The sequence below is a fragment of the Gossypium hirsutum genome, chromosome A04 (assembly GCF_007990345.1).
Source record: "Gossypium hirsutum isolate 1008001.06 chromosome A04, Gossypium_hirsutum_v2.1, whole genome shotgun sequence".
NCBI classification, from domain to species: domain Eukaryota; kingdom Viridiplantae; phylum Streptophyta; class Magnoliopsida; order Malvales; family Malvaceae; genus Gossypium; species Gossypium hirsutum.
Window position 1 is genome coordinate 87,337,922 of NC_053427.1, and position 26,332 is coordinate 87,364,253.

Here is a 26,332-nt window from a genome sequence, read left to right on the forward strand (position 1 = left end):
TTGACTGGTGACAGTAGTTTTTTTTTCTTTTACTACCGCCATACATCCTAATGACACCAAGCAAAAGGTATTGATATTTAAGTCATGGTATAAATACCAGGAAGAAGGTATCGATACTTAGGTCATGATAGCGATACCTTCTGTCTGGTATCGACACCAATTTTTTTTGTCCATTTTCTACAATGCAAGCATAGATCCAGTGCAGCAGCAAAGTTAATGCAGATGAGGAAGTATCGGGAAAGATGATGATGGAAATCAAACGGGGAAGATGAGGAAGCATCGTCAAGTGAAAAAAAAACATGAGAAAGAAGAAGAAACGCCATCACCATTACCGAAATCCAATAATAAAGCTAAAAAATGATGCGGGTGAGGAAGCATCGGAGAAGATAATCATGAAAATCAAACGGGGGAAGATGAAAAAGCATGAGGAGAAAGAAGAAGAAATGTCATCACCATGGATGGAGCTAAAACTTGTATCAAAGGTATCAATATCAATAATTTTGATCAAAATGTATCGATATCCCTTACCTAGAATCAATACCAATATTTACACAAGTCCCACCATATAGCTTGGTGACATAAAAAATACAAAATAATGTTGCCGGACAAGTTGGTGACACCGACATTTACCATAGAAAATGAATTATTTTCATATAAGATTTTTCACCTTCATAATTAATCAACTTTTTTGAATCATTTAAAAAAAAAATCCTCACCCAAGCCATTGTCCAAAAACAATTGTATGAAAGAAAAAAAAAAGACACCAAAGGTCAAAGATTGTACTCACAACAAAAAAACAACAAAGACCAAAAGATCAAAGGGAGTGAATGAAACACAATATTACAAATCTTGTACCGGCTGGATCAAGCAAAATCAACCTTTGAATTTGGATGGCATTGCAATTTCAATTTTGCTTTTTGCTTTTCAAGTCAAATACTTTAGAGTATTTCTCGAAAGGTGGGTCCATTTACTTTTTGAATGATACAACTCCCACCTCACCTCAGAGTCTCAAAATTTTTAAAAATCATTTTAATAGTTTATGTTTTTATAATTTTAAAAAAATAAATTAGACTTTTATCATTGTAATGGGCCAATTTAACCCGGGCCCGTATAAATACAAAACCAAAAATAATAAACAAAAAATACATTAACAGTCCAATAAAAGTCCATCAGTCCAAGTTACATAACCCAATTTTAAACCCAAGATATTACAAACCCAAATTCACAAGGCCCAATAGGCCCAGAATGTTAAGCCAAGACAAACCCTAAATCACCCCCTTTCTCCTGCGCCGCAACAGCAACTGGACAGTAGCTCCACGCCTCCGTACCCGCGCCAACACAGCTCCGTACGGCCTCCTGGCACCACGTCCACACCCCAAACGCCAGCACGATCCTCGTACACGCACCTGTACCTGCAAACAAACAAGGCAGACGCGACAGCAAATAGAAAAAAGAAAAAAAACATTGTATTTTCTTTAATTTTTAACATTCGGCTATAAAGCCTACCAATTCTGATTGTAAAGGGGTTCCCCTTTTGAAAAAAACAGAGGAAACATACGCAATAGCAAAGCAATAGAAAAGCAATAGAACAAGAAGGTGATTTATTTTCGAACGCCTTGTGCTTCCTTCTTTTTCGCATCTGTTTCATCTTCTTTTCGTTTTCATATGTTTTCTGTATAATAAAATAAAAAAGAGAGAGAGCGAAACCTTACCTTCGCATACGAGCCATCGAAGACCTCGTCTCCTTCTCTGAAATCGAAGTCGGCGATGAGATTTCAGGGCTTAAATCGATGAGCTCCACAATGGAGTGAACGGAAGAACGAAAAGGGGGGGTACCGAAGGATGTCACTCATCGTGGCGGTGATGAAAGGATGGCTGAACGGCGCAGAACCGTTAGGGTTCCCCTCTCCCTTTTTTTTTCGTCCGAAATGCCTAGGGTTCTCAGGGGTTGTGCCCTCTTTTAATCTGCAATGCGAAACGGTGCCGTTTGAGGCATGGTTTGTAGCCTTAAAACGACACCGTATAGAGAACCCGACCGACCCGATTCCTGGCCCCAAGGACTCGCCCGTTTCTGCGGTGAGGGACTATTTCCAATATCAGTCCTCCCTATTTCGAATGTGCATTCAATCGCGCCCTGATTGTTCCACTTCTTTTTTTTCAAATTAGCTCGATTATTCGCGCGTGTTTGTAAATTAGTCCGAGTTTTAGTGATGCACTGTGAGGACTGGTATATTTTCAGTTTAGGTCCTTTTGTATTTACGCGCGTTGCGTATTGGTCCTCTTTCATTTTTGTTTTGTTTCGAAATTATCCCTTTCATTCGGGATTGATTCTGATTATATCCTTTTAGCTTATAGTTTTCGTTTCTCGATTATTTATTTATACATTTTAATCTATCTTAGTATTTGCTTCTCTTTTATTATTTCGTTTTTATAATATAATCGTCACATATACGTATCTATACATTTTATAATAAATTAACTTTATTCCATATACATATATCTACATATGTAATTATATATATATCCATCTATTTAGTTTCTTTTAAATTGGTTCGTTTAAAACATTTCTTATATACATGTATATATATTATGATAAAGTCAATATATTTTCATGCATATCATGGCTTTTGACTCTACCCATATATTTTAGCACATGTTTTTATCATCCTAACATGTTTCGTATATATATATATATGTTTTTGCATAAAGTTTAAATTATTTTTATACTTACTTATATGAGTACATATTTTATTTTCATATATATTTCTAAGCTTAAACATTTTGTACATATATTATTTAAATTATCATGTAGTTTGTCAACTTTTAAATGTGTTTGTGTTTAAAAAATATTTTACATGCAAATTGATTCACATTTTCATTCTTTAATATCTATTTCAAGAATTATATACATATCCCTATTTTTTTTTTTATTTCAAGCTTGTCAACCTATATATATATCTCAAGCTTATTAATCTTATACCATTTTGATTTCTACATTCCATTTGCTTCGCACATATCTTGTTGTTTCTTTTTTTTCATAGCATAGCATGAATATATTATCATTACATGGTATTCATCTTATTGACTTATTAATTGTTCTTCGTACGTGATTGAGATTTGGTTATGATTTTTTTTGGATTAATTATATTTAATTGCTTATTTTCTCAGTTGATTAACATTCTCATTCATCAAGTATGGTATTTCATATGTGTCTATTACCTCGTATCATCGTTTTCCATCCTGTTTTTGAAATGTGGTTTTTTTTGTGATATTCAAATTTTCATGATTAATTTCATCCCATTTCAAATCAAATTAATACGTTTTAAGTTAGTTTCATAAGTATTCGTTTAAGAATTCTTTAAAATGAAGACGAGATTCGATCTTTGGCAATTCGCTAAATAGTGCCCTAACGTGTTGGGTTGCAATTTCGCGTTTGCTCAAAATAATCGAATATCCCTTCGAAATTTCGCTCGTGTCTTCTAAAAATCTTTTAAAACAAAGGCAATACTCGGTGTTTGATAATTCGAGAATCATGCCCTATCGTGCTGGGTTGTGATTTCTCGTTTGTTCAAAACAATTGAATATTCCTTTAGGTTTTCATTCATGTTTATTAAAAACCTTTCAAAACGAAGGTGATGTCCGATGTTTGGCGGTTTGAGAATCGAGCCCTATCGTGCTGGGTTGCGCTTTTTCATCTGCTCAAAACAATCGAAGGTCCCTTCGAAATTCCACTCGTATTTTCTAAGGAGAGGCAATGTTCAATGTTCGGAAATTCGAGGAATCGTGCCCTACCGTGCTGGGTTTCGGTTTTTCGTTGGACCAAATAACTGGGCATCCTTTTGTTAATTTCAAATTATAAACTTTCGGACGTCGAAACAAAAAAAAAATTTTGACAATCAACTCGGGTTATTCAACTTTTATTAAAAAGAGCCACATTCCAAAAAACATTTTTTTAGACATAAGAACAGTATTTAATTGATTTGGTACCAATTTTGGGCGTAGTGAGGGTGCTAATCCTTCCTCATGCTTAACCGACTCCCGAGCCCATTTTTCTAAAATATTCGTAGACCAGAGTCATTGTTTTAGTAAATCGCAAATCTTTTATTAAAGTAACCAAATTTTTTAGGTGATCCGATCACACCCAAAACAAAAAGATCGGTGGCGACTCCATATTTCTATTTTCCAAAAAGTCGATCCCCCTCGTATTTTCATCAAATTTAAAATATTAAAATTTTTAAATCGAGGGATGGTTTCGGCAATCATTTTAGAAAATTAAATTATAATTCTAAAATTATTAATTTAAAATTTTATAAAATAAAAAGATATTTAAATAAAAAATTTTATTTTAGAGAGACTGGAATTCATGCCATCTCCTTTACTCCACCCTGACCTTACTCATAGGTATTTATTGTTAATTTTTTTTTATAATAACTAAAAATATCACCATTTCTTAAATAATCTATACAATGTGAAAGTAATGAATTTTTCCAATAATTCCAAAATTCTTACTCGATGCAAATACTCGAAAAATAAATTTATTGTCCCTTCTTTCAATTATTTTTACTAGTTTAATATTTGGAAAATTAGAATTAGTCTTAAAAACTAGGGAAGGGGTAAGAACAAATTGTTTGAGACAAATAAAATTATTATTCACATATTTGTGTCTGCTCATGATATTCATCAATATCATATACATTAGTATATATATAAAAAAACAATGTTAAAAAGTTTTATTGAATTTCGGTAAGCATGAATCTCAAACTTGGTTAATGGATTACTGTGACATTTGCTTACGTAGTTCTTTTTTCTTTATTTTTTCCCCTTCAAAGGCAAAGTGGTGTTGAAAAAGAGCCAACGGCGGTCCATGAGCCGAGCACTTGCCAGTATTATATATAAGAGCAATCAGATTACAATGTTAAAAGTTGTATCAACGATTGATCAATTTGTAGAGTCGAAGAAATGTCGGTGATCGGGGAAGTTAATCTCTTAACACACCATCAAGCAAGGTGGAGGTTTCTTTGTCGTGGCCATGCACTTCCTGGTGGTACAAGCATTTTAACGGTGACAGACGGGTTCCAATGGTGGCATTTTCAACGCCGGATTGAAGGTGACAACATGTACTGCATCACCGGCCCTGAGTGGAGCCGTTTCGTTCGAACAAGGATTAATGCTATGATCACTCTTTATTCCAAAGAGGACGGTGAGGACTTCCATAGAGTTCGAGTGAGGCAGTCTTAAAGCTTCATAAACTTCTACAAATACATATAGGAATGATATACATATATAGATAATCCACTTTTCCTCACTATGATTTCTATCACTGTTTGTAATGCTCTCTTGTTGCTTAATAAATTACTAATCCACCTTTTAAGAATATATATATATTCTTTGGGAATTCTAACATACTGTGAATTGTGATGAATATCAGTTGCCATTTTGGTAGATGCTTTATTTAGAGTTTAATGGTGATGTCTTTTACTTGTTCATGTGATAATGCGAAATAACGAAATAAACCTAAGACCACCCTGCTTAATCAATTTAGGGTTAAAAAATAAATGAATGAGATTTTAATACTGTTGACAAATTTAAATCTCTCTACCATCTAGATTTTTGATATATTAATGACTCAACAATGGCCAGTTTGATTATTTTACATTTTATCTTTGGCCAAGCCAATGGCCCAATCATGAATTCTCTATATTAATTTGATAATAAAATAGGACCTAAATAAGTAGATTAATGATATAATACTATTTAAATTTGAGTTCAACTAAATCAAATACTATTTATTCGTAAAAAGTATATTCCAAGCTTTTTTTGTTAAGAATTAAATTATGTTATTAATCCTTTCATTAAGCATAAGTTGCAAATTTAGTCTACGTACTTTAATTTGTTATTTTTAAATCATTTACTTTTCAATTTTCAATATTAACAAAATGGAAAGTGTTAAATTTATTAAAGACACATTTGGAATGACATTTAGTAATAGGTTTAAGTGTAATTGCTTATAATTACACATTTTTGGTAGGCTTGGGTAACTATTATAATCTGTGGGTCTCGTTGAATTGGATGTAATTTGAGCACTCAACTACACCTTACAAGTTTAGGGGGAGAGTGAGAATTGGAGTAATTACATGTGTAATTACAAACAATTACATAATATCTTATTGCTCTATGTAGGGGCAAAGGTAGATTTTTTAGGAGGGCCGAGTTTGAATTATAAATTTTTGAGAGGGTTAAAAATATAATTTCATCATTGCATTAACATAAAATTTTACAAGTTTATCGTCTATCCGTTTTGAAAAGTCTCTATTATATTATACATCAATAATGGTATTAGGAATGATATAAAGCAATAAGAAAAAAAAAGAATACGTAGATTTTACGTGAAAAATCATTATTAGAAAAAATCATGAATAGAGGAGGAGAGATTACAAGAGGTTTTCGACTATGCGCAATTTTTAAGAATTAAACTACCCATAATCCTATATGGACTCAACTTGTGTGGCAAGGTCCCTAATTTTACCTCCTTGTTTTATTTCTTTAATAAGTGAGTTGCACATCGAACTAATTTTCAGACTGAATCAAACGAGAGTCAAGTCACACAACTCTAACAGTCTCAATGGAGATTTAGCCTCAAATGCCTATGTCATCTACCTTAACTCACCTGTCAAGAATTTTACAAATTCACTAACTTAAATTATTACCTTTGAGATTAAGTTTGAAATTTTAGCATAGAATAAGATGGACTAAAAATATAATTAAACCTTCAAATTTCTAGCAGCTTTATTATCATTATTTGTTAAAAGAATTTGTAGCAGCTTTTGACTCATAGAGTTTTCAGAGAACATACGGCATTCATTGAAACTCGGATGTTAGATAAGGTATCTTCCGATTCCTATTCACATGATCTAAATTATTGATTAATTAAAAAATTATTTACTTCAAAATATAAATTATATTATTATATTATTTAAAATTTTAAAATTTTCTTATAATTTTTAATCCTACTAATTCTTTGATAATATAGTGAAACCTTAGAGAAAATAGTTCAATATTAACAAACAATTAGATAAAACTAATAAAAATCGATTTTAATAATTAGATTTTTTAAATTTTTAAATTTTATTTTATCACTAAATTAAGTATACACTTTTGTTAATTAATGTACTAATACTTAATTTGCTTCAACATCACATATTCTCTACACATGCAGGCTGCATTTGCCTAATGATATCACCAAATCATATAAATACAATAAGAATATATAAATATATTGTTTTTATAAAGATTGAAATTTACGTTTCTCTCTCTTCATTTTATATACTAAAATTTGATTGTGATCCGATTTATTTAATAATAAAATTAAATACGTGAAAATTTAATTTAATCATAAAAAGCCAATAACTCAAATTTACTCAATCTGAATATATTCAAAGCGGTATAAACTTAAATTCATATAACTAAAATACTCCAAGATGACAACTCAAAATAAATCATTGGCATATAGCTTATTAGTTAAGACGAAATTTCTCAATCTTTAAATGTTTGGATTCAAATCCTATTATTAACAATTCTATCTCACTATATGTATATACTGATTTATTCCATATTACAAATCTGAAATAATCCACAACTAATTCGAATAAATAATTGTGGGATATAATTAGTAGGAGAGTGGAGTTATTCCGGTGACAGTGTCAGTGAATCCAAATGACTTCATCTCCAAAACGCCGCCCCACACTCTCTTTCACTTTATCTACTTTCCCATCTGCATATAAAAAACCCCATCCCCGAGACTCCATTCATTAATTCAAAAACTCCATTCAGTTTGCCTTCGCAAAACCTCTCGGCCCAAGCTATATATCATCAGCGACGACCATACCTTAAGAAACGATGTCGGATTGGGGTCCTGTTTTCGTGGCGCTGGTCCTTTTCGTGCTGCTAACGCCTGGGCTGCTGTTTCAGGTTCCGGGTCACCATAGGTGCGTCGAATTCGGCAACTTTAAGACCAGTGGTGCTTCCATTTTCATCCATTCGTTGCTGTATTTTGGGCTCATTTGTGTGTTTTTCCTGGCGGTTAAGGTTCATTTGCATTTGGGTTGATGCTAACGTTTGATCGTATATGATCTTTGTTACCATCATTTGTAATCTTTGAGGGTTTGATTTTTTTTTTCATGTTTTAATGCTGGGTGTTGAGCTTAATGCCTGGAAAATTTAAGGTGTTTGTTGGTTTTGTTGTTGTTTTTTTTTTTTAAAATTGCGAGTTATTTTTCTTGAAATAAAATAAAATTAGTGTCCGGTTGCTAACTAGAATCTATTTATTAATTAGTATTGTATTAATAATTAAATTCATTTATTCTAATAAATGTCGATAATAACGATAGAACGATTGTAAAGTAATAAAAAAAGAAAAACAATAGCATAAAAATTTTAAGTAAAAATATTAAATAACGCACAAATGAGCAGTAATATTATTATTATTATTATTAATTTCTTGTAAGTCACGAAAATATATTCTCTAAACTAAATTTATAAATGTAAAAAAATATAACCACAAATATATTATTGGTCTTACCCCTTAAATAATATGGAATAATCTCATGCAATAAATAATTGAAAATGTAGATCGTAAATTATTTTTCATATTATATTATAATTTTTAATCTTTATTTTATTATTATTATGTATCAATTTATCGCATTTTTTTATATATAACTTGTCATTTTGATTCTAGTATATGTGTAAAAATTATATATTTAAAATATAAATATATGCTTAAAAATAACATACAATAAATATAAAATGTATGGTTTGAAACTAATAATAGTAATAACAATACATGTGCAATATGTATGAAATTAAAATGAAAAAAATTATTTAAATCAATTTATAAATTTATTAACCATGTGTTAAATCTTTGGATATGTTAATTTTAGTTCTTTTATTTAAAAATTATATAAAAGTATGAAAAAAAATGTCATCAAAATAACAATGGTAACCATTTAATAGAAAGGGTATATTTAGTCTTTTTTCAACTGAGTTGGTATTCAGTTAATCCATAATACCAACTCAATCAGGGGTTTAAATAATAGTATAGATACAAAATGTAGGTGGGAAAAAACATTTTATGTGAAATTTTTTTTAAAAAAATTACTCAATAATGATTATCGGTGTAATGATAAAAAAAACTTATTTATAAATCTATTAAACATGTCTTCAATTCTTGGATACGTTAATTTTAGATATTTTATTTAAAGATTATACAAAAATATGAAAAGACAAATATACCATCAAAATAATAATAATAATCATTTAATAAAAAGAGTATATTAGTCCTTTCACAATAGAGTTGGTATCCAATTAACCAGTGAAACAACTTTATCAAGGGTTTAAATAATATCATAGATATTTTACATAATTTGTAATATTTAGTCATCATAATTTTATAAGGTGTTTTTTGGTAAACTAAAAAAATTAAATGCTCAAAATATAAATGTTAAAAAATTAAATTATAATTAGATTGTTTGATAAATATAGATTTTAAATTATAAAAAAATTATATTTTATATTTTATCATTAAATTTTAAATATTTCACCTTATTTTAAACAAAACTCAAATTAAATTTTAAGCACAACATTTTTGTAGTATAATATAATATTAAAACAAATAAAATAAATTGAAATCTCTTTTTAAGCAATTAGTAGCTTTTATCTCTTTATCAATTTTTACAACTTTTTTTATAGAAAAAATATATAGAATTATTTTATTTTGGATTATTAAATATGTGAAAAATATTAAATAATTGTAAATATTAATTTTCAACAATTTATCTAAGTTTAGTTCTAAATTTATTTGGATAAAAAATTCAATTTTTTTTAAAAAATAACAATAACAAGTGCCGCCACACAGCTAGACTTGTCCATGGGTTAGGCCAAGCGTTACAAAAAATTTAGGCTCAGGATTGGCCCTACTCGAAAAATGGGCTTAAAATTTTGCCCAAGCCATTCTTGGACAAAAATGCTAAAATCCAGGTTTGACCCAAATTAAAATTTTTATATAATTTTTTAAATACAATACATAAAAAATACTATAAACATTAAAATAAAAATTTCTCAACAAATTGAAAATAAATTAAAGAAAATATTTATACTTAAATAATACTTAAGATAGATGTAACTTAACAAGCAAATGCCTTTAAAATAGTAATAAAATTAACAATCAAATAAGAGTTATACAATATCCAAACAGTAACAATAAAATAGTAGTAATATAATATTGGAATGTTAGCAAAAGAATGAAAAAACAACAAGACAATAGCAACAAAAGCAGCAAATTTATTTTGTCTTTTTGCTAATTCGGGTTGGGTCAGCCCTGGGCTAACAAAAACTTATTTGAGACCCATTTTTTTTTAAACGAGCTTTATTTTTTTGCCTAAGCCCATTTTTTGAAACTATATTTTTACTCAAACATTCCCACTTTTTAGGCGGGCCTATGGATAAGTCTACACATAGCCTGGCAGCACTAAAAAAATTTAAATTCATTGACATTGGTGTCGCCAACAAGAACGGTGACACTAAACTTTTTTTATATAAATTCATTCAGTGTCGTATAAGAGAATGGCGGTATCCATTAAAATATTTTTTTCTTTTTTTCTTTTTCTCTCAAAATACCCGTTATTTTTAACGGATATGTAGAAAAATACATACAGGTGTCGCCAAGGGAAATGACGTCACAAAAAAAAAGTTATTTTTTTAAAAAACGGCCAATCATTGGCTCATGATTAGGCGTGGTGCTGCTAATAAGTATAAAGACACCAATGTGCACTATAAAAAGCATATCATTCTTGTAGAAAATTTTGCACTTGGATTATTTTTGTAATTAATCATATCCTTTAATTCAGATTAGAAAAAAAAAACCCAAATTTCCTTTCAGTTAAGTTAATACCTATGGAATTCGTTTATTGGTTGGTAAAGATTTTCACTTCGGATTTGATTAAAAAAAAGAAAGAAAGGTGTAGGACTTGAATTTAGATAATATTGTTGACAGCGATTTGAGACCTGTTGTTTGCATTCAACTAATTTTAAGAGATGTTGGCGGTGGGGGGTTGGACCAATTCTTCTCAAGTGAGTTCACTCACTTTCTCATTCTCTCACAACATGCCCAAAAAGAGAAGTGATCGTGCTATATGTACATATACATATGGTCATATATTATTATGCTGACGTGCAGCCCAATGACCAAAATACTCTTTGCGGCTAACATGGTCGACTTAAAGAGCAAGAAAAGCACGTGGTCGAGATGGTCACCGTCTCTCGAGCAAGCAGGTGAGTCATCAAACAATTAATTTTGTTGGTTGAAAATGAGAAGTATTCAACCCTTTTTTCCTTTAGTAGAAATTATAGAGGTTGTCTCGTCTGTCGATACTAAATTATATATATATATATGAAGAGTTGAAAATTGAAACTCGAACTCCATGTTTTTTGGCGTGTACTACTTGACCTTAAAGATCAGAATTTTAGTCATAATTAATGGCTTTGGAAACTCATCATCTCTCGAGCAAGCTGGTGAGCCTCCCATATCTCGTTATCTCTGAGATTTTATCTGTCGATTAAGAAAAAGCTTTGCGCAACACTACCAAAATGAGGCTAGCTGTTTGACCAAGTGAAAATGTGTGAAAATAAAATAAAATAAAATAAAATAAAGAATACATAGATTTACGTGAAAATCTTTTCGAAAAAAAATCACAGGTAGAAGAGAAAAAAACTCACTATGTCGAATTCGAATAATTACAAGAGAAATAGACTATGTCTATTTATAGGCTTGTAAAGCCATATTCTAGTAAGATTGAAATACATTATTCTAATCAATATAAAATAGATGGAGTTTAATAAGGTTTAAAAAACCTTATTCTAAAATAAAATAAAAAAAGTATAGTTCTATATGGATTTTATTTTTATTTTATTTTATCACTGTATTTTATTTAAATAAGAATTCAGGTCATTAAATTCTAACAATCTCCACCTTAACATGAATTCTCAATGAACAAGTTCTTCATCGCGGACTCTCAACGAACACGTTTTCCACCTCTTCCATAAAACCCCTTAAGGGTTTAACTTCAACAATGAACACCAACCAAGTCCAAGCAATGCTCAGACTTGGTTATAGGAAGTGACTTAGTCATCATATCTGCAGGATTTTCATGAGTACTAAATTTGCTCACAACAATATCACCACAAGCAATAATATCACGAACAAAATGATACCGAACATTAATGTGTTTTGTTCTCTCATGAAACATTTGATCTTTTGTAAGGAAGATTGCACTCTGACAGTCACAAAATATTGTACTGATTTGAAATTTTTCATTGAATTCACTAAAGAGTCCCTTCAACCAAATAGCTTCTTTACAAGCCTTAGTAATCGCCATGTACTTAGCTTCAGGGCTAGACAGCGACTGTAGTTTGCAAAGTGGCTTTCCAACTGATTGCACAACCTCCGATTGTAAAGACATAACCTATGAGAGATCTTCTTCTATCAAGGTCTCCAGCAAAATCAGCATCAACATACCCAATAACTCTATCTCTAGTTCTTCCAAACTGTAAGCAGACATTAGTAGTACCTCGTAAGTATATTAAAATTCACTGAACTGCTTTCCAGTGTTTTTTACCAGGATTCGCCATGTATCTACTAACTGTACTGACTGCATATGATAATTCTGGACGTGAACAAACCATAGCATACATGAGAGATCCCACTGCACTAGAGTATAGAACATGTGACATGTACTTAATCTCATCATCTGATTATGGAGACAAAGCCGATGAAAGTCTGAAATGGGCTGCTAAAAGAGTACTAACAGGCTTAGCACTCTACATATTGAACCTGCAAAGAACTTTCTCAATGTACCCCTTCTGACTTAGGTACAATTTACTTATTTTTCTATCTCTGAGAATCTCTATACTAAGTATCTTCTTTGCTGGTCCCAAATCTTTCATCTCAAATTCTTCACTTAGTTGGGCTTTGACATGTCTTATCTCCCATTTATCTTTTGCTGCTATCAACATGTCATCAACATAAAGAAGTAGATACATGAAAGAACCATCACTGTTTTTCTTAAAGTAAACACAATTTTCAAAACTACTTCTTTTGAAATCATGAGAAGTCATAAAGGAATCAAACCTCTTGTACCACTGTCTTGGTGACTGTTTCAAATCGTAAAGGGATTTTTTCAGCAAGTAAACATAATCCTCTTTTTCTGAGACTGTAAAACCCTCTGGTTGTTGTATGTAAATGTCCTCCTCAAGTTCTCCATGAAAAAATGCAATTTTTACGTGTACCTGCTCAAGCTCTAAATCATGCATGGCCATAATACCAAGCAAAGCTTGAATCGAACTATGCTTCACAACTAGGGAGAACATATCTGTGAAGTCCACTCATAGAATTTGATTGTAACCATTTGCAATAAGCCTTGCTTTATATCTGGGTTCTTCAACACCTGGAGTCCCTTCTTTCTTTTTAAACACCCATTTACAATGAACGACCTTTTTACCTTTAGGAAGTTTCAAAAGATCCCATGTTCTATTTTTGTGGAGTGATTCCATCTTCTTGTGCATAGCAAAGATCCACTTTTCTGAGTCTTCACAGCTAATTGCCTCAGAATAATTAAATGGCTCTCGTTTTGCATCTATATCTTCAACCACATTTAAAGCATAAGCAACTAGATCAGCCTCGGCAAACTTTTTTGGAGGTTTAATTTCTCTTCTAGTTTTGTTTTTGGCAATAGAGTATTGTGGTGAAGAAGCAACTCTATTCTCAATTTTTGTACTAGCTTGAGGAGTCGACTCTGTATTAATTTGATGCTCCACCTGCTTTTGATTTTCTTTATTAGAAGAGTCTTTAAGAGATAAGTTATGTAGCATAGCAGTTTCATCAAAAACGACATTTCTGCTAATCACAACTTTTCTATTTTCAGGACACCATAACTTATACCCTTTTACACCGACTTTATAACCAAGAAAAACATATTTAATGGATCTCAGTTCTAATTTTCCATTATCAATATGAGCATACGCAGGACACCCAAAGATCTTTAAGTCAGAATAATTAGCAAGATTACTAGACCATGCCTTTTGTGGAGTCTTTTTCTCAATGGCAACGGATGGAGATCGATTGATCAAAAAACATACAGTAGAGGCTGCTTCTGCCTAAAACGACTTTGGTAAGTTGGCATTTGACAACATACATTGAACCTTCTCCATGATCATTCTGTTCATTTGTTCTGCAACGCTGTTCTGTTGTAGAGTATGACGAACTGTCAAGTGTCTCACAATTCCTTCTGACTTGCACAGTCTATTAAACTCATCAGAACAGAACTTTAAGCCATTGTTTGTGCGGAGGTATTTTATTTGTTTTCCCGTCTACTTTTCAATCATAATTTTCCAAGACTTAAATGTGGAAAACACATCGCTTTTCTACTTTAGGAAGAACGCCCAAACTTTTCTAGAAAAATCATCAATAAAAGTTAGCATATAATTAGCTCCACCTCTCGAAGGCACTCTGGATAGTCCCCACAGATCAGAATGAATATACTCTAACATTCCCTTCATGTTATGGATTTCTCTAGTGAATCGAACTCTTTTTTGTTTCCCAAAAACACAGTGCTCACAGAACTCCAATTTGCAAATTCCTTGCCCAACAAAAAGTCCTATTTTGCTCAATTCTGCCATGACATTCTCACTCATATGCCCTAAGCGCATATGCCAAAGTTTAGTAATATCATCATCTGACAAGGAAGAGGAAGCGACAGCTGCATCATCAGTAACAGTAGAACTCTGCAAAACATATAACTTGATAGTCTTTCTCTGCCCTTTCATCACTACAAGGGAACCTTTGGAAATCTTTAAAACTCCACTTTCAGCTGTGTATCTGTACCATTTTGAATCAAGAGTACTCAACGAAATTAAATTTCTCTTCAATTTTGGAACATGTCGTACATCACTAAATGTTCTAACAACTCCATTGAACATCTTAACTTTAATTGTTCCAACACCTGCGATTTTACATAAAGTATTATTCCCCATCAAAACAACACCTTTAGACACTGTTTCATAAGTTGTAAACCAATCCCGATTGGGACTCATATGGAAGGTGTAGCCTGAATCAAGTATCCACTCCTCGCTCACTTTAGAATTGTTGAGAGAAGCGACTAGAAGTTCACTATCGCTGTAGTCTTTTACAACATTAGCTTTACCAGAATTTTCTGGTTGTTTTCCCTTTTGATTCGCAGCCTCCCTTTTAATCTTATTCTGTAGCTTATAGCACTCAGATTTAATGTACTCTTTCGTCTTACAGAAGTTACAAGTTTTACCTCTATTTGAAGACTTCGATCTACCCTTAGATTGACCGCGAGGATTCCGTTCCTGTGTCCTTCCACAATCATCATCAGTATTCCGGTCTTATCTCCTACGAACAATGAGACCCTCTCTCTCAGAGTCGGGTTTAACCACAAGATACTTCATCTTATCATACGAGGTCAAAGAATCATAAATCTCATCAACCGTGAGAGACTCGCGGCTATATAAAATCGTGTCTACAAAGGTTGAATAAGACGGGGGCAACAAACAAAGTAGAATCAACCCTAGATCTTCCTTATCATACTGAACCTCCATGGCCTCCAAGTTTGAGAGAATTTCTTTAAACACTGTTAAGTGTTCGTATACAAACGCACATTTCTCCAAACAATGAGCATAAAGACGCTGCTTAATATGCAACTTGCTTGTTAGAGTTTTCGACATACATATTTGTTCCAGCCTCTTCTATAATGCAACGATGGTCTTCTCCTTCATCACATCGTACAAAATTTTGTTGGACAAATGCATATGTAATTATGTTAATGCCTTTCGATCCTTACGCTTCTTTTCTTCATCTGTTAATGTTGAAGTCATCTTATCTATCCCTAGCAGGGCATCATCCAGATCCATCTGCGCAAAAACTGCTTGCATCTTAATCTGCCACAACGCAAATCTAGTGTTGCGATCCAACAACAGAATTTCATACTTTAAAGATGTCATTATCGTGATCGAGATGAACTACCCAGAAGCTCTGATACCAATTTTTGAAAATAAAATAAAATAAAATAAAGAACACACAAATTTTACGTAGAAACCCGTTAGAAAAAAAACCACGGGCAAAGGAGAAAAAAATTCACTATGTCGAATTCGAATAATTACAAGAGGAATAGACTATGTCTATTTATAGGCTTGTAAAGCCATATTCTAGTAAGATTGAAACACATTATTCTAATCAATATAAAATAGATAAAGTTTAAAAAGGTTTAAAAAACCTTATTCTAAAATAAAATAAAAGAAGTGTAGTTCTAGATGGATTTTACTTTTATTTTATTTTACCATTGTATTTTATTTAAATAAAGATTCTGGTCATTTAATTCTAACAAAATGTATTTTAAGGTTGAACATCCAGCTATCCTTCTAACGATGACCAAAACAAAGAAACTAGAAACATTTACAGTATATGCAAGAATGCCGCAAGATATTTAGCCTTTTTCTCGCTATGCAAGAATGCTGGGTCAAGCAAGTAGAAGTGGTTCATTCACCTATATAACCCCCCTCAATCCCATGGAGGGTGATAAATTGATCCCAGTCCATATTCAATCACACAAAATAAAGAGTTGACTTGAGAAGTGCAATCAAAGACATATCCTATTTGGGGAGCTGAAGAAATGGCGGAGATAGGAATAGTTACTCTTGCATCACACCATACAAGTGGGTGGAAGGTTGACACTCCACTTCCAAGTCGTTTTACGGTTAAAATTGAGTCTGGAGAGTTGGAATTTCATAGCAGACCTCACAAAATGGATATAGGCAAGCATGTCATCTATGGCATGAAGTGGAGCTCTTTTGTTGAATCAAATTTGGAATCAGTGGTTACTCTTTATGCCAGACAACAGGTTGAGAACTTCCACAACCTACAAGTGATGGGGGGCAGGGGGAAGAGCTTAATAAGCGTCTACAAAACTTCTTATTAATATATATTAACTAAGTTTTTATTTTTTTTAGCATTTTTTTAGTATTAGTAATATTTAATGATTGTCTTGTATTTCTATTTTAGTTTATATTTTAAATGGGAGTTTATGATAAATTAATTTCCTTTAAAATTTGTAGTTTAAAAATAAGTTTTATATTGTGTCCGCTCTAACCAACAATAGTCTCCATTGGACTGGAAAATTAGGTACCAAAATTTTCAGATAAGAAGCATGCTTAATGAGTTTCACAATTTTCATTCTTTGTGCGACTTAAAAAATTTGAAACAATTGTTAGTTTGTTAAGTAAAATAGAGTGTTGAACGAATATAACAATTAAAGTAGGCACTTCAAATATTACTGCATAAACACAACAAAAAAGTATGGGACAATGAATTGTTTATGCAATTCTATTTCTCTATAGTTGTGAAGCTTAACTTAGTGAGAATAATTCACTTTCTTTAATCTCAATATAATAAGTGATCTAAGTTCTATCGCACCCCGATATAGTAACCTCACTTTTGTATCTAAAGGCTAATCTCTCACTCTTAAGTTCTCTCTTTAAGCAATTCAATATGTAAAATCAAGAAACTTTGTAACAACTCGATTTTTCAGTGGTGTCGAAAACAGTAGTTCGAGGCCACTAAATCCGGTAAGTAAGTTCATATTTACGAGTCAAATATGGTTTTAAAAAGGTTTTTAAATTAGTAATTTGTGTTTTATAATGATTTATTAGGTAAAGTGGTTTTAGAAAGTGAGGTATCGGGATCTCGTTTCTATAAACCTAGCCGTAAATATTTTTATGAATATTACGGAGTGCCATTAATATGGTATTAAAGATTCGTTAAAAAATTTTAATGTTTCGATAGCCAATTAATGAAAGATGACTAATTTGAAAAGGTGTAAAACTTGTTAAATATAATAATTAGGTGATTAAATGGCTTAATTAATAAATAAAGAAGGACCTAAGTAATAATTGTACCTAAATTTAATGGATGATGCAGCATAAGAGAAAAATTAATAAAATAGAGCCATTCAATGGCAAAATTATAAGTTTGGTGAACTTAAAATAAAACAAATTTGAAATTGGAAAGTTTCTAGACATTTTCTTCTTCAATTTTTGGTTCAAAATAGACATAGAAGAGAACTTAAGCTGGTTCTTCAATTTTTTCTTCATGTGAATTCAATTCTTACTCGTTTTTTTGTAATTTTTATAATTTTTAGATTGTTACAATTAGGTCCAACTTAACCTTACCTTATTTTTATTTTATTAAAAATTTTGAATGTTTTAATTGATGAATCTATATGATTTTAGTTATTAAATGATGAATTTGAGATGTTGGTTGATATTTAAAAGTATTTTGTTAAGTAATTTTGATGAATTTTTGGATTAAGGACTAATTTGTTAAATTAATAAAAGTAAAATAATTTAATGTGAAATTGTTGCATAAATTGGATTTTTGGAATATCATGAACATTCAGCTAGCTTGGGTTTGTATTAAAAATGGTTAATTTGCATGTTTTGGGCTCAGGGACTAATTTGAATAAAAGTAAAACTTAGGGGCTATTTTATACAAATATAAAAATGACCAAATTACATAAAATGAATTGTTTCATTATAAAATTATTATATGGAATGAAATTATTAATTTAGATCAAGGTCGAGTGGAAAATCGAGAAAAATAAAAAATTACCAAAATGCCCTTAAATCTTGGTATTTCTACAATTTAACCAGATAAGTTCGTATGAACTGTATTTTGTATAATTTTGATTAAAGTGAATGTTAATTGGTGATTGGTATTATATATATATATATGTTCTATTGTTGGAATTGAATTATTGTTGAAAATATATTATTGAATTTAATACTCAGTTTGGATTGAACACGGTATTTGAGTACATTTGTAAGTTGGTGTATGATGGTATTGGAGGGAGACATCGGCATATTATCCAAGTAAACCGGGGTTCAGCATTTTTTGCGAAATCTTGTGTTTTACTTTCTGTTTGGAGTGATTTGGGTGGATCAGCTCTCACGAGCTTCTGTTCAACTTTTACGAGCTTCTGTTCAACTCTTATGAGCTTCTCTTAATGATGTACTCTTATCCGTAAGTCGTTCTTCAATTTGGGAAAGTCTTGTTAAAGTGATTTATTTAATAAATTTGAAAGTTATCCAATGATGTTATAAATGGTTCAACGAGAAATGTTCTATTACAAGACGATATGAATTTGATACAAACCAATACAGGTATATATATGAAATACATGGAAATGATGGTACATGATATATTGATATATAATGGTATATTGAAATGGATGATATTGTATATGAAGAAACGGTAAGAGAATGATATGTATCATGACATGAGCATATACGAATATCTTTGATATGTTGATACATGGAAATTATGTAAGTTGAGACGAGTAATAAACTTAAGTGTGACATGTTGAAATAATAAGATTATCAATGTTGAATTTATATGAAATATGTTCAAGTATGCTAACAAGTGTTCTTGTTTGATGCTTAGGCAAATGCCAAGCTATTAGTTAATGATAATATGTTTAATTATAAGTTGTATTGAAATGGTAAACGTTCAAATGAAAATATGCTTGAGATCATGAAAGAGCGGTAAGGTTTAAAGTTATTAAAATCCAACCATGCTAGGGATGATATGTATAAATTTCATATTTGAAATGAATTGATATGATTAAAGTTCGTACGAGCTTACTAAGCATTCATTGCTTACGTAGTTATTTTCCTTTACTTTTATATTATCGGAAGCTCGATTGGGTTGGAAGCTTTTCGGAGTTATATCACACTATCCATCAGTTCTATCGATACTTTCGGATGTTTTAATTTTGGTTACAATGGCATGTATAAAAATTTTGTTTAATGTTGCCCTATATGTAATTTGTTGAGATTAGCCACTTATTTTGGCTTGTTTTGGATGCCTAATTATGGCTTATTGATATACATAATGTTGATTGTAGGTTGACACCAAATTAGGTGAGATATATGGCTTGTAAGTTGGCCTATTTCCGTCCACATGGGTGTGTGTCTTAGCTGTGTGTGACACATGACTAGGTGACACGGTCCTGTGTCCCTTGTATCTTTTAAAGAGTGCAAGTCAGTATATTCACATGGCCTGGCACACAGGCGTGTGACTCAAGTAAGAGAGTTACATGAGTATGGATACGGGCTGGGACACGGTCGTGTGTCCCAATTTTGAATGTCCACACGGCCTGAGACACAGGCGTGTCTCCTGACCGTATGAGTCACACGACCTGGCCACACGGCTGTGTGACCCCTGCAGTGTTGAAAATTATAAATATTTTTGAAAATTTTTTTGAGTTTCCGATTTAGTCCCAACTTGTTTCTATAATATGTATTTCGGGTCTTGAGGACTCATTTAAGGGACAATATATATGATTTTGATTGATTTTATTATGAATATTGATATGTAATGAAACGTTTGAAATTTCTATCTGAATGATCTGTAAACCCAGTAATGCTCTGTAACCCTGTTCCGACGACGGATACAGGTTAGGGATGTTGCAAACTCGTTTTACTTTCTCAAATGCACTCTTACAGAAACCTTTTTTGATGAATATATAAGTATTCTCAATAGTCTATTTCAAAACCTATACGAATCTATCTGTATACAATGAGTTTGAGACTTGCTAACATACTAAAAAACAATCAGAATCCAATCTCCTTTTCTAAGCAACTAAAATAGCATAAATACAATATAATAATTAAGACCAATGTAAATTAAATTGTTGGAGATAAGTCTTCAAAGTTTGTCCTGATCCAACATCATTGACCAAAAGTATTTAATATATATAATTTGTTCCGACCCAATCCAATCCTTAAGATGTATTTCTATAGGTAGATTGATCTTCATTGATGTGTTTGAATAATTTCACAATATCAGCATCAATCAAAGACAGTATATTATCATCTTTAAATAGGCTTTTAAAATGAAAAAAAAAATTGATGAAATATGCTTAAGTAAACCAAGCCAGATAAAATTTTGAACATTAGGAGATAAAATTTTGAACATTAGGAGATAAAATTTTGAACATTAGGAGGAACTTGAAGGGTACAAAGAGAATCGAACCAGTCCTGTTGATGGAAAGAGAACGATAATTTATCTAGTTGAAATGCCTTTGGAATGCATGGCAAATTGTTCTATCTCCATTCAATTCATTTTATCCCGATAGAAATTACTAAATTTTCATTAATTAGTAATTAATTAAGGAATTAATTTAAATTAATTATTCACCTATATTCATATTCCAATAATGTTTTGCACCAAATTCATTAAGAATAAATCTCAACTTTAGTTAACCAATAACGAAGCCATGGAGACAAGCCTTAGCCCTTCAATGGGAAAATTTTACATTTTTTGTTCCACCAAACAAATTAATAAAGTATTTTAACGCAAGAATTTTAATTTTCTTCCCTCCTAAATTTTATAATTTATTATTTACAAATCAAATTTTGATATAGCTAAATTAAACTAATAGTTATTGGTTCTAAACCTAAAATATAAAATCATTTTCCAATATTTGGATTTTGTTAGATTATACGATTCTTCTCAAAGTTATCTGACTCCTTCACAATATATCCGGAAGGGGAGAAGCGATCGTGCATGGTCATATACGCAACCCAAGAACCAAAATACAATTGCGGCTAACATGGTCGAATTCAATATTCAGTGGGGCGAGTCAAAGAACAAGCAAATTAAGCACGTGTGGTTGTCACTGTCGCAAGATCCTTCCATTAGACAATTAATTTTGTTGGTTGAAAATTAAAAAGTATTCAACCCTTTTTTCCTTTAGTAGAAATTATTGAAGTTGTCCTTGTCTCTCGATACTATAATATACATATATATGTGTGTGAAGGGTTGAAAATTGAAACTCGCGCTCCATGCTCTTTGTGAGTGTACTACTTGACCTTTAATTAATGGCTTTGGAAACTCATCCTCTCTCGAGCAAGCTGGTGAGGCATCTCGTTATTTTATCTGTCGATTGAGAAAAAGCTCAGCGCAACACACTACCAAATTGAAGCTTGCTGTTTGACCAAGTTAATTAAGGTTGAACATCTAGTTGTCCTTCTCGCGATGACCAAAACAAAGAAACTAGAAAGATTTGCAGTATATGCAAGAATGTCGCCTTTTTCTCGCAATGCAAGAATGCTTCATCGAGCAAGTAGAGGTGGTTCATTCACCTATATAACCCCCCCCCATCCCATGGAGAGTAATAAATTAACCCTCACACACAATTAAGAGTTGATTTGAGAAGTGCAATCATAGACATATCCTATCTGGGGAGCTGAAGAAATGGAGGTGACAGATACCGTTACTCTTGCAACACACCATGCAGCAGGGTGGGATGTTGACACTCCACTTCCAAGAGTTTTACGGGTTGAGGTCGGATCTCAACAATTGACATTTAGTTGCAGATCTCACGGACGCAAGTATCGCATCTATGGCGATGAGTGGAGCCGTTTTGTTAAACAAAATAGAGGAGCAGTGGTCACTCTTTATGCCGGCGAAGGGGATAACGCCACCCACAGACTCGACGTGAGGCCGTGAGCTTCATAATATATATATGAAGTTAATATTTGTTTTGTGCATTGTTTGTTTGTTTTTCATTTTCTCAGTATTAGTAATGTTTAATGATTGTGTTGTATTACTATTTTAAATGGGATTTTCCTTTTTCTCTTACCTTTCGCACCTTAGGACTTCATGGCTCTTCTGTTTTCGTGCATACAGTTGTTTAATTTGATACATCTTGTTCATCTTAATAAACTCGACTGATAAGAAAAACACGAATTGATCATGGAAATAGAATAAGGAATAAAAGAAATCTAGTCTTCCAATTGAATTTCTTCGAGTTTTTATGCTTGAAAGTTTTGGCAACTCCTCTTTTCACACTCATTTTTCGTCGTTTTTTTTTTTTTTTTTGCTCGATCAAAGATCATACAACGAAGAAAGTTACAAACAACAAGAATCGACCACCCACAAAAAACCAACACCCAAATCAAAACCCAAACTCAAAAAACAAAACGATAAATGTAACCCACAATGGCCATCGCATCCCCACAGAAACTCTGCCCTCAAAGATAACAGAGCACAAAACATAAAAAACCAACATCATATGACCAAGAAACCAAAGAGCTGAATCCAGCAAATCCAAAACTGCTGAGACAAACCAGCAACCAAAACAGAAAAAGAAACTCACCACCAAGCATTATACATACCATGCCTTCTAATACCTGCGACCGCCAGAGCAAACGCCGAATCATTTCCATTTTTATCAGCAATTGCAGAACAGACATTACCTATTCTGGCCAACCTTATATCAATTTCCTTGAAACAAGAAAGCAGCACCCACGGTCTCAACCCACTGTTCTCAATCCAGCAACATATCTCTTTAGAACCAAGTTCAATAATTAAAGAGCTTTTACCATTCCACCCCAGAGCTAAAAACATGTCCAAAGCAATTATAATCGCACCCACCTCAGCAGCAATGGAGTCTTTAGCAACCACCGGACCCGAAAAAACTGCCCTGGCCACCCCATCCAAATCTCTTAATACCCCACCACACCCAGCTTCGTCCTCGTACACAATCCCACATAGGTTAAATTTAACCCATCCCTTTCTCGGGGGACACCAGAATCTGCCAGCCATCCCAGCTTTTTTAGCATCAATCCAACTTCTAATGGGACAAATCCACCAAAGCCTCTCCTTTTTCGTCGTTTAATAACTTTTTGCATTTCAAAGTTGCTTAAAAATGGCAGTTACTCCGCTCTAACGAGCAATAATCTCCATTGGACTGGAAAATTGGCTACAAAAATTTTCAGATAAGAAGCATGCTCCAACGAAGGTAAGATTCGTTGAAACGGAGAAACCTCTTCCTTGCATTACAATGAGTTTCACAATTTTCATTCTTTATCGGAACTAAGAAGTTCAAAAACAATTGTTAGTTTGTCAAGTAAAACAGAGTGTTGAATAAAAGTAACAATCGAAGTGGGCATTTCAAATACCACTACATAAGCATAACAACAACACTAAGGACAAGGAATTTTTTAAACAGTTCAGGTTCCTATATTTTGGTATTTTTTGTTCAATACATCTGTATTTGACAAAATTGAAGGTAATAATATTAATTTTTTAGTGTTTAAATCAGATTTTAAAATTGATTTGATAAAAAAATCATAATTAACCAATTATATTAACAATTAAATTTTATCTGATCAACCATAAAACTCGAATTAGATGATATTAATCAAACCGTGTTTGACAAATTAAACATAAAATTAAACAAATTCACAATTAGTATTAAATTTATTCTATTAACAAAATCATGAGAAATTCAAACTTAATTATATTAGCAATTAACTTTCATCAAATCAACCTTGAAACTTGAATTAAACACCAAAAAATTAACATCATTCCCTTTAAATACCAAAATATATAACTTTTGTTAAATACATGTATCAAGATTAAATAAAAAATTAACATAAATATCACAATAAAAAAAATGTCAAGCTTATATAAAAAATGATATATTAAGTCTTAAATTAATGAAATTCTAAAAATTCTTCTTCTTCATGTTTTGCGTTGATTTTGAATTCCATAACAATGGTGAGTTCCATAACAATGGTGTTCCGGCTTTAGCCTCTACGGCCGACGACCTTAGAACCTAGCCATGAACTTATGTTGGAGCGTTAGACTATCCATAAATCCGATATTATCAATAAGTCTCAAAACAACTTTTAAAAAATAATTTTTGAAAAATAAATTCACTTTCTAGAAAAATTGATATTTTTTGAGTTTTGATAATTTTGCATAAAATATTTTCTGTTTTTTGTTAAATTTTTCTTGAAATCCTTCTCTAAAAGTTGTTTTTAGTGAAACAAATAATATTTATTATAAAATATTATAAGAGTATTTCCTTCTGATAATCGAAATTTATTTTATAATAACATAATATTTTATAATAATTAATATAATATATAAACATAATAATAAACAATGAAAAAATTAAAACTTAATTTAAATTACTTATACTATATATATGTGAATGCATAATGACACATTTGGGTTGGAAATGATAAATGAAGATAAGTATGATTTAAACAAAAAATCATATTACTTAAATTTAAATGTAATGCCCCTAACCCGAATCCATCATCGGAATAGAGTTATGGAGCATTACCGGAGTTACCGATTTATTTATCAAATACTTTATTTCATCTAACGTTCATATTTGGAACCAATTAAAATCAAACATATTGTCCCTTAAACATACTTATTTTTCTCGACATGTTTTACTTCAATTTATTACTCGTCTCAATATACTTAATTTCCTTGTATCAACGTATCAAAGATAATCACATATTTACATGTCATGATAAATATCATTCTCTTGCCATTTCTTCATAAACATAAATCAGGTAATTCATTATATCGATATTTCATGCATTTAAAAATACAATTCAAGTTACACTAACTTACCTTGTTGCTTGTTCATGTTTATAATTTCATTAATCCGGTTTCTTTTCTTTTCCACGTTCAAGTCTCGTATTCAAGTCATCCATATCTTTATAAATAAATTTGATCGTCGTTTTCATTTATTTCATGTTTTAATACATTCAATTAATGCTCTAAACAAAATTACCATTTTACCCCTAAACTTTTAATTAATGGCGATTTCATCCTTAGGCTCAAAAAAATAAAATTATTGCAATCTAATTCTTATTTCCAGCCGTTATTCTCATACAAATTGATAACAACCCATGAATTCTAGAAAATATCAGAATTTTCCATAATTTCAACACTTTTCAATTTAATCCTTAAAACATGTTTTTCCCCGATCTTGAACTAAATTAATAATTTCATTCAATTTAGAAATTTTAAATAATAAAATAATCCATTTCATGCAAATTGGTCATTTCTAACATTTTTACAAAATTTCCCATAAAGTTTTACTTTTATTCAATTTAGTTCCTGAGCCTAAAACATGCAAATTAGCCATGCTAGATGAATATTCATACATATTTTCCTCCTCCTCCTCTCCATTCCACATCCTTAATCTATATAACATGCTATAAATGACATTATCAATAATTTCGCTATTTACTTATATGTATACTCAAAACTATCCATTTGAGTCATAGTCACTAAATTATTTATATCTTGAGCTACAGAACTCGAAATTAAGATCCGCTAATTTTTCCTGAAACTAGACTTACATATATTCTTACCATAAATTTTTTATAA

At 31.5% G+C, this 26,332-nt stretch overlaps 1 protein-coding gene and 1 long non-coding RNA gene across 2 annotated transcripts; one reads left to right on the forward strand and one right to left on the reverse strand.

Annotated features, from left to right (window-relative positions):
* Positions 1-1,129: 1,129 nt before the first annotated feature.
* Positions 1,130-2,167, reverse strand: LOC121228275 (uncharacterized). Its single transcript, XR_005925832.1, has 2 exons — positions 1,713-2,167; positions 1,130-1,412 (listed from the first exon to the last, which is right to left on the reverse strand). It is a non-coding gene; the product is annotated as an uncharacterized lncRNA (long non-coding RNA).
* A 5,542-nt stretch (positions 2,168-7,709) lies between these two features.
* On the forward strand, positions 7,710-8,267 carry LOC107938757 (uncharacterized). The gene has a single exon (XM_016871991.2). It carries the CDS (start codon positions 7,897-7,899, stop codon positions 8,104-8,106), a length of 210 nt encoding a protein of 69 aa, XP_016727480.1. The 5' UTR covers positions 7,710-7,896; the 3' UTR covers positions 8,107-8,267.
* The last annotated feature ends 18,065 nt before the right edge of the window (positions 8,268-26,332 follow it).

Coding starts and splice junctions, on each gene's coding strand:
- LOC107938757 (XM_016871991.2), top strand. CDS start 7,897: ATGTCGGATTGGGGTCCTGTTTTCGTGGCGCTGGTCCTTTTCGTGCTG.